General features: G+C 49.2%; 4 protein-coding genes across 4 annotated transcripts; 3 read left to right on the top strand and 1 right to left on the bottom strand.

Annotated features, from left to right (window-relative positions):
* Positions 1-1960: 1960 nt before the first annotated feature.
* BBK36DRAFT_1172007 (hypothetical protein) lies at positions 1961-2237 on the top strand (the record flags this gene model as incomplete). The annotated part of the gene is made up of 2 exons (XM_024895659.1): positions 1961-2036; positions 2086-2237. 2 exons carry the CDS (start codon positions 1961-1963, stop codon positions 2235-2237), a joined length of 228 nt encoding a protein of 75 aa, XP_024746527.1.
* Positions 2238-3723: 1486 nt separating this feature from the next.
* Positions 3724-5471, top strand: BBK36DRAFT_1172008 (hypothetical protein; the record flags this gene model as incomplete). Its single annotated transcript, XM_024895660.1, has 5 exons — positions 3724-3757; positions 3833-4171; positions 4239-4525; positions 4579-4803; positions 4881-5471. The coding sequence occupies 5 exons, from the start codon at positions 3724-3726 to the stop codon at positions 5469-5471; spliced, it is 1476 nt and encodes a 491-aa protein (XP_024746528.1).
* A 92-nt stretch (positions 5472-5563) lies between these two features.
* Positions 5564-6988, bottom strand: BBK36DRAFT_1172009 (carbon-nitrogen hydrolase; the record flags this gene model as incomplete). Its single annotated transcript, XM_024895661.1, has 4 exons — positions 5564-5746; positions 5832-6395; positions 6503-6630; positions 6877-6988. 4 exons carry the CDS (start codon positions 6986-6988, stop codon positions 5564-5566), a joined length of 987 nt encoding a protein of 328 aa, XP_024746529.1.
* A 1546-nt stretch (positions 6989-8534) lies between these two features.
* BBK36DRAFT_1127653 (hypothetical protein) lies at positions 8535-9341 on the top strand (the record flags this gene model as incomplete). Its single annotated transcript, XM_024891535.1, has 1 exon — positions 8535-9341. The coding sequence occupies one exon, from the start codon at positions 8535-8537 to the stop codon at positions 9339-9341; it is 807 nt and encodes a 268-aa protein (XP_024746530.1).
* Between the last annotated feature and the right edge of the window lie 286 nt (positions 9342-9627).

The following is a 9627-nucleotide window of genomic DNA, read 5'->3' on the forward strand; positions in this document are numbered from 1 at the left end:
CCCGTCTTGCTTTGGCATGCCTGTCTGAGGATATTCAGGGCGATGCCAAACAAACCGCCCCAGAAATGCATGTGCTGAACTAAACACAAATGAATCCGCTTCGATCTATAACCCCTGCTCTCCACGCCTCGATGCAAGTCACTAGTAATACCTAAGCCAGCTCGCCTTCAGGCAAGAATCAGCTCGGAATGCTCTGCTTCCGTCACAAGCAAGGAGTCCATGCGTTTAAGCTTTGTGTGGCGCAGTCGGATCTTCAAGATGGAAAAGGTTCCCGACCCTCCGCAATGTTCCTCACAGACTTCCGAAGACGGACATCAGTTCGCTATGTAATACTACCACGTCGCTTCCCTCAGCTTGCGATAGAAACATTGAAGAAGCAGTCCATAATTCTGACTCTCTGCCTTGATTTCTCTTTTTCCCGAAAAATCTTACGCAAAAGGGGGGGGGGATAAAGTCTTTGTGCACCACCGTCCATGGCACCAACCCAACGAGGCCACACCAGGCCGCATGCCAACGCATATCACACTTCTCTTGTCATCAGTTTGCATCTGCATACCGCAAGGGAGCGTCACATACATAAAAGGGAGCCGCCTGTCCCATCCATTCATGGCAGAGCAATAGTGTAAAGAAAGGTGCTCACTTGATGTTGCGGACGACCATTTTCTGTGACTTTGCCAGCATCTCAGATTTTAGTAAGCCTCTACAGCTGTTGTAGGTCATAGTCCGTCAGCCGCCACATATAATGATTCGACTGTGCGACTACTCCCAGATAGTTTCTTTCAATTTCATTATCCTTGACTAGCTCCCCCATGAGCTGCAAGGGAATGTTTATTCGGCAAACCGGCTTTCTTACCAAGTGCCGTTTTTAAATAGAAATTTTGAGCTAGGTTTTGCCCTTAGACATCTATCAATATCTCCTGCTCGAGGCTCTACGATGTCGGCGTCACTAGGACTTGTCCAATGAGTTTACGGGGTAAATCTCTATAGCAAGTCTATACAATGTTTCCCCTCTAGATATTCTCACACGTAATACGACCAAAACCTCTGGACCTTTATGTGTGCACTAAGGCTGCAATTACCCAGCCCGTGGGTCCCATGGGCGGCCCAATGGGCTTATCCAGCCCATTAGGTAAGCCTAAAAATAAGTGGGTTTGCCAAGAACCGCCCATTCTTATCTTATCATGCCCAAAAGCGTGGGCAGGAGCCGCCCAAATGCCAAGAGATACCTTTAAGTATGCTATTTTAAATCTACTAAATAATAACTTTTATTATAAAAAAAGGTAAAAAAAAAATTAAAAAAAAATATAATTAATATTATTATATCTTAATATATATAAAAATATTTTTTTTTTTTTTTTTTTTTATATTTTATTTAGCTTTTTTTTAATTAATATAGATTTTAGGTAGAATGTAGGGTAATTGGGCTGGTGGTTATCGCACCTTATCACAAAGCCGCCCAATTTGGGCTAATTTAGGCTTGGGTAATCTGTGGGCTGCCAAGCCGCCCAAAACCTACCCATGGGCTAAATTTTTGGGCTAGCCCATGATTACCCATGGGTTATTGCAACCTTAGTGTGCACTATACACGAAAACATTGAACCGGGGCAGGATTGAACCAAAGAGGTAACTTGGAGAAACGTCAACCCAACCAAAACGGACCTCTATTGCTGCAAGCTTTTCATTTGTACATACAAGGGGCTTTCCAACTTGGGTGAGATGGAAGCTGCTGTTGCTTTTGAGCCCTGGCGTAACGGTTGAGATTTGATGTCATTATTACGCCACAGAGTTACCGACATCGAGAAATTCTACGGCGTAGTTCTCTAAGAGAATATGCATCGAAACAACTCCTTACCCCGCATGACGGATATAAAACAGACTGCTCGCGGAACTTTATTCAGCGCCGTGGCTGTCGCCAGTCAACTGCTCATCGAAACGAAATCGCAGTATACAAAGTATCGCCATGCCGTCGGCTTCTGAGAGGGCCAAAGCAAAGCTCGATGCGGTGTTGAACGATCCGGGACGCAATGATTGTTCCCGTAAGCCCATGAGCAAAGTCGTGGAAAATATGCCTAACGTCATACATAGATCGGTCGAATCGCATAGCGACGACACGATATGCTGCGGGCTGTGGTGTAGTTAACGCTGTTCCGCGTCGTCCCAGCCAGAGCAGCATAGAAAGCGCAAATGGTGGTGTCAGGAACAGGCTCAAGCGTCTCCTCTCGCTGCCAGCATACTGATCGATGATGATATGAAAAATGAGATGAGTGGTAACGCTGTCGACGATTATCTGAGTGTCTTCTTATGCAGGGTGCGGTCAATACAAAATTGCTTGGGGCTTTGGCAACATATGCTTGCTTTCTATCGTATCTCCTCGATTAGTACCAAACTTATCAATGGTTGAGAATCCATCTTCAAGTCAGAAGAGGCGTACACCTTTGTCACTGATTATCACTATGTACAAAAGCATGGTACCGGGCATGTTACCGCCTCTACACTCTTGCTGAAACAGCTTCCAATTGGTGAGCCAATGACACCGCCAGGCTTTAAGCTCTTCTACATTTTAGGACGTCCGTCTCAATTGATTGCGTTGTATATGATCTTCCAAAGACTGTTACCGATCCCCCCACGCTTCATAACTGTAGTGACAAACAGTCGCTATTCCATCTTGGTGGCCGTCTTTCAGCAGAGCTATATCTTATGGAGTTGTTGACCTGGCAATGCTGCCTTATTTAATTCAATTGCATCGCTTCATGCTCTTCATCTACACAATTGAAAGCAATCAAATGATACCCCTTTATTGGCAGTTTTCTTTCTCTCGTGATAAGACGTCGCCACTTGGCCACATGTTCAAGGCGGTATCGAACAGCTTCATGGAGCGCTATAGGGTATCAGCACGCCTGAATATAACCTAGACAGCCCGCGAAGAAAACGACGGCATCTTTTTTGCATCGAAATATCAGAAATTAAAGAGAGAGAAAATTCTAAGGTCAAATCATATCTGAACGGCGAGAACATGGCTGTCCTTCAATCACTGATGCTCAGACATGCCTTGTTTTGCTATATCCGTGGTTATCTTTCCGATTTATCCTAACAAAAAACGGACTCGCACGAAGTAAAGTCGCACTTCCAGACCTCTTGAGCAGTAAATGGCAGGTTGAATCCCAGTCCAAGTTGGGCATCACCGCATTAGTTGTCTGTCCATAGCGAATAAAATGTTTAAAAAGGGCCGTCGTCTCTGGCTTACAATATTGGGTTAACGGGTTGTCAATATATGGTACCTCGTAATAAGATGCCCTGCTGAGGAACTCGATATTGAAGCGCACACCTGGAGTTGCTGGGCGAATGGTTTGGTTGCTGAAGTAGTTCAATCGCATATCAACTGTTGCATTTGGCAGGCAATGGCAATGACAACGGCAGCGCCGCCACTGGTACAATTTAGTTCGCAATTTCCCATCATCATCTCCATTCTCAGTTGCACTCTCGACCATATGTAATTGGAAGCAGATGGCCTGATTGAATCTCTCGCGGATCGGAATATTGATAGCCCTGCCTTGGCGCGTTTCGGCTCCTGAAAGCGGGATGCAGTCAGAATCATCCTTTACTGCTTTCAACTTCCGACACTCTACCAGCCTTGAGCCGCTCTCCGCCAGACGAATTTAGCGGAGTGACAATGCCAAAGACGTGCTGCTCTGGGCGAGGTCATCGGACTTTGACCTAGAAGATATGAAGGCCAAGCAAGGTTGCTGGACATGTAAACGTGAGTTCATTGTTCTTTAGCTCACAAGCTCCGGCGGCATCCGCTCGGACGCCTTGCTGACAGGCGCCATCAAAGAGCGGAAAATCGGGTGTGACAGGGATCTGCCCGTGTGCCACAACTGCACACGCACGGGCAGACAATGCCTGGGCTACGGGCTTCGTCTGCTATGGCCGGATCGCCATGATGGTCGGCGCAAGAACAGCGGCTTCGTGGTCTACGAACCTCCGGAGAACCCGCACGAGTCCTCCAAGAGCTATGGAGTTCACTTTCTCAACGTCAACCATAACGATGTCGCCTCATCGCTGGATCCGACATCTTACAATGCCCTCGTTGCGAAAACAGTTGCCAAACCCACCCGGGCTCTCAATCTCTATCCGACAATGATCGGCCAAGATGCTGTGTTCATGTCCTACTGTAAGAATCCAACTAATCCTAGCCAGATCATATTTTCTCATGAACAGGTAATTGACCTGCCCTGAAGATGAACGCGTTATTGCTCCGATGATATCGACCACTCAGGTCCAGAACGGCTTCCGGACGGATCTTGTCCAGATGGTACTATCACGGGGAGACAGCGCAACAAAGGCACTATGGAACTCGATGATGGCCGTTGCCGCCTTTCATCACAGCGGCACCGCAGCAGCTCTTACATACAAGACGAATGCCGTTCGCTACCTATCTGCTTCTTTGACCCCCGGACACGAGACGAGCTCGATCGATCTCAATCAGACGCAGTTTGCCGCATCCATGATGCTGTGCATCTATAGTGTAAGTCGCTGGTGGGATGGGCTCGTATGCATTTGTATGCTAACTGATTGCAGGTATTTGATGAGACCGACGGCCACTGGACGACACACCTCGACGGTGCCAAATATATGCTGGAAGGATTGTATCCGGAATATCGAAGGCAGCTCAAGGCAGATTTCCTCTTCACCTGGTTCCTGTATCACGAAGTATTGGCGTGCTTCAGCCAGCCTCTCCGACAAGCCCACAACTGCATTGATGTTCTTTTCCTGTTGGGGGCTTCCAACTGCGATGCCACAGTAGTGAGTCTCGGCAATGCCGTCGCATTCCTTCTCTCTGCCTACATGTGGTATATTCCGCTAACACGAGTGGCTGGCAGATACTTGGAGCTCTGGGGTGCTCTTTGGAGACGATCGCAATCATCCACCGAATAAACAAATTCCGCATAGCTATCATACAGAAAGAGGTCGACCCTCTATCGCCCAAGCTGATCCAGCAACGTTTCGAACTGGAGCATACGCTGCACAACCTTGTCCAGAGACTTGATCCCGAAGGCGAAGCTGGTGAGGTACCAGCAAGGCGAACGCGCATTCTAGCCACTGCAGAGCTTTACCGCATAGGGACGATTCTGTATCTGCTCCACGTTATCCCTTTGCCCGGAGACGAGGAGGCAAAGGCAACTTATCTGGAAGAGGTCTTTGACATATTGGACCGCCTGGGAGTCGCGACCAGCCCATGGCCTATCTTCATGGTTGCATGCGAATGCCAAACGGACGAACAGCGCATCAGGATTCTACGTATTTTGGATTTGATGAACAACGTGAGGAATATCGGCAACATTCGGGTGATGCGCAATCTTATAGAGACTTGTTGGAAACACTACGACCTTCAGGCTGACACAACGTACATGCATCGCACGAAATGGTGGGAGTTTATTCATTATGAGACGGCAGTTCCATGGTTTATATGATGACAACACCAATCTAATAGTAATTATTCATCCTTCACAAACGAGAACTAGCCTATTTATCTCTTATCGTGACGAGCTTAGCGACCGTCGGGTTAACAAGAAGGCTCAAGCAGATCTGGTCGAGCAGAGTGACCGGCAACATCAATGAATATCTTGGCCTTGACAATGTCGCCCAGAGATACATCGGCCTTGAGGATGCCTTTTTCGCCATCTTCAATCGGTTCACACAGCGGCTTTCCATCAGCACCGAAGATTTGGGAGAAGCCACCGCCGGGCTAAGTCAAACATATCCCAATCAGCGAGATGGCCGCATAATCAGGAGCGGTTCTGCGGGCTGACATACGACTTTCGTGACGGGACCAATATGCTACTCTTTCCCAGGCCCTTCTCCGTCAGAATTTGCGACGAGTAGATGACAATAGTGGCACCCTCAATCGCCGTATTCTGGCTGATGCGGCTACTTGCCTCGGCTGTCTCATGGTAGAGCCATGCAATTTTGTCAGGTTCCGGCATGCCGAAGAAAGAAGGCCAGCTCGAGACGTGGATCTGTACTCCTTGCGTGTACTCGTAGTACCGCAGCAAAGGATGCAGATGCTCCCAGCGGTTGAGGCCGCCAATTCTGCCAAACGGTGAGTCAACCACGGTCTTGAGGGACTCGGCTTGCCCTTCTCCCCAGATGGTGCACTCTGCATGGGTGGGCTTAATCTTGCGGCGGTTGTGGTCAATCTCTCCCTCGGGCGAGATGAAGGCTTGCGCAATGTAAATGCTGGAATCCTCGCGTTCACTGTAACCCAAAACGACAAACATCCCGGCCTCCTTAACGGCGGCCATAATTCGCTTCATCTGGGGAGAATCTCTGGTCATGGAGTTTGCGTGGTATCGGGGAAGCCAGGTGGCTTGAATGATGGGCGCACCACACCACATCTGCCTACGTTTCAGACAACTCGCCATGTCAGCATAATGAAGCTCCAGTCATGAGGGTAGCTCCATGCTGGACCAAGGCAATTACCATGGATAGCGGGAATTCACACCTCAGGAAACCCGAGAACTTGAACGCCGTCTGTGGCCGCCTGCTCGATGAGCTGGATGGTCTTACCAACACATCCATCGAGATCATGCCAAACTGGCTCTGACTGGATGGCTCCGACCCTGATGATTTCTCATTCACGGGAGCTGTGTGTACTGTGTCTGCGGGCAGTTGCTCCCTGGTTCGAATGGTTCTGATCTGTATTGCAATGTCAAGCTGTTGTTAGACAAAGTTCATGGACTCTCAGCCCTTCTTATATACATTTGGGGCGCTCGCCAAGACTCGTCATGCACGCATCCTGTTTCTTCTCAAAGATCGCCAATGACTATGCCCTCAGAGGCAACTCTCGACACCTGGTTCAAGACTCATTTCCAAGACCTTTAGACGCAGTTGAATCTCGTCGGCCAATCACCTTGGGTATCGTCATCGCAGACTGTTCCCTTCCACAGCCCTTGCCGAGATCCGCTTGACAGCCCGGGCCGAGATGCATCTCGGAAGGAGATCTTCGGGCAGTTGACGATACACTAGACCATATCGGGGCCCTCTCGACGCACTGATCTGATGGAGGCAAGTGTTTGCGAGGCATGAATCGTGCGCTACCACAAGTCCGTTTTGCCGTTTTCAGTGATGATACTACTACTGGTATTGGCGCTGTTAGCCTATCATTGAGCCGTGGCTCTTTTGGCTTTGTTCAGCGGCTCTACATGCTGGCTAATGGGATTGTCTTTCCTCATGGGCGTATATCGGCTGTATGAGCGTTTACGACCACGAAAATGATATGTGAAAAATACAGCTCTGCGGACTATGAGATTTGAGCTCTTACTCTGGGCAAGATGCCATTTTGTCAATTATACATTGTCCTTCATCAGAAATGGACAAATCCATCGTTTGCCCTTGAAAGCTACGCGAGAGGGAAGCCGGTGAACTCAGCACATCGGTTGCCTCGCCTCCTATCAGTCGACCGTATGAATTGTTGACTTGGTCTCGTAGTTTTGTTTGTCTTGATATGTCAACACACATCCACCACTGTGGCTTTCTACTATTCCCGTTTAGACTCATGCTTGTCATTATTGGAGCGACAATCTCCTCTATGTTGCCTTTTAGACAAGCTGAAAAGCAGTCGACCTCGTTTGTCATCCGAGCACAGGACAAAATACTGTTTCGCACCCATCGCTTTTCTCTGCTTAGTTCTTACAGGGGTCACACAGGTTTTGATCGTCAATTCCTATCTGCTAACCTCATCCGGTTGTGGATTAAATGGCAACCAGAGCTCTGCTCAAGCGCCTATTCAAGATATCGTCTGCGAGGTAATCTGGATTTGACCATCTTCTAATCCTCCGCCGACCTGTTGTGATCATCTGCCCTCTCTCTTTTGCCGACGTCTTCTATAATGAGGTCGGTCGGAGTACGAGTACGGAATACAAGTAGGAAACATCCTTCCTAATGCCCACACTCGTTGATTTGCCATGTTCGGTCCAGCTTCGGTAATCCTTCATCGCATCCCCGACTGCGAGCCTCTCTCTGGTCCACGCAAGAGTTCAGCCGCATACCTGGGCGGGGAAGTTGCATCAGCTGCCACTTGCGGCTCGCCAAGTCATGTCTTGAAGTTTATCAGGCAGAACCCGACCCCGTCGGCGATGAGCTTATCGAAATGCCAAATTGGGGGCGGCTCGCGTCATTGGAGGAACCGGATTGACTCCCTTGCAGATCCCGGCCAACAACTACTACTAATACTGCATGAAGCAGGAGGAGAGACCACACGGAGTTGGAGGGTGGAATAAGGCAGCCAAGGAGGGCAGCCTAAGACTGAGACATGCTTGCTTCTCTGCCATGACTTGCACACGATTTGATCTAGACCCGAGATTTTCCAGGAACTTAGAGTTGCTCCCTCATTTAGCTTCAAAAAGCCTCCGAACGGGAGATCTGCGCCGGCAGCTTTTGTGGAAAGGCAGCCATATCACTAGACTGCACACACACTCTTCGATCCTTCTGCTTGCATTCTATTGACATCTTGACCTCGGTATACCAAGCCTATAATGTTGAGACGGCTCGCCCAAGTCGTCCGTGCTTTGGATGTTGGAGATCCTCTGCCCGCCCACACAGAGGAACAAGGTCTTCCTCCCCTTAGAGATGAGGAAGGTCAAGAGACTACCGGCAACGGAAGACGGATCACCATCATTGGGACCAACAATGAGGCGCTGGTTCCGCCCAACGACAAGCTCCTCGCATTTCGTTCCCTCACAGGCATAGACACCGTTCCTGCTCTGGCAAGCAACGGTCATGCCAGGCGGGTGGCCCCGAATGTTGGCTTATACTTTCGGGTCGTCCACGCAGAGCAGAAGGCAGCCCAGAATTATCGATTCTTTCACATCGCTATCAACTTCTGTCTCGGGGCGCAAATCATCGTCGCCGCCGCATTGACAGCAATCGGGGCAGCTGATGGCTCTCGCCACGCGATTACTGGGCTTGGTGCTATGAACACCATCATGGCGGGCATACTGACCTATCTCAAAGGATCTGGCCTCCCTGATCGGTTCAAGACCCAAGAGAATCAATGGAGAGAGATTCGCGAGCATATTGAGCAACGGGAGCGAGAGCTCTGCCTGGCAGACTGCACCCTTGACGCGCAGGAGGAGGTGTTTATCATCGAAGAGATGTATAACCAGGCCAAAGCAGAGCTAGATGTGAAAGGGCATGGTATTCGATACTTTAATGGAGTGCACCATTCTCATCAAAAGACACAAAATACTCCGATACGAGCCATCGTTCAGAGGCCGGCTGTCAAGGTCGCTCCATCGACAGAGGTGCTCGCTACGCCGCCGCCAGCAGCTGTGAGAGAATAAGCGGTGAGGACGAAGGGAGTCAGGGGAACATTGTCCATCCTTGAGATTAGACTAGGGAGCAATCGGACACGAATAGAATACACTATTGTTTATGGATGGGCTGGATTGGGAAATCGGCGGCGTTGGTCAACTTGGTGGAGGGATTTCTTCTTGCTTGAGATCTGGGATTATGTTCACTGGCTTACAATTTCCCCTACCACAAGTGGTTGGATAGATCAATGAGCTTCATATTCGTTAGGAGACAGCTATATCAATGAGATGATAGTGGCAGTGCACCATCTACTAA

This window comes from Trichoderma citrinoviride, assembly GCF_003025115.1.
Source record: "Trichoderma citrinoviride strain TUCIM 6016 unplaced genomic scaffold BBK36scaffold_14, whole genome shotgun sequence".
Classification (NCBI taxonomy): domain Eukaryota; kingdom Fungi; phylum Ascomycota; class Sordariomycetes; order Hypocreales; family Hypocreaceae; genus Trichoderma; species Trichoderma citrinoviride.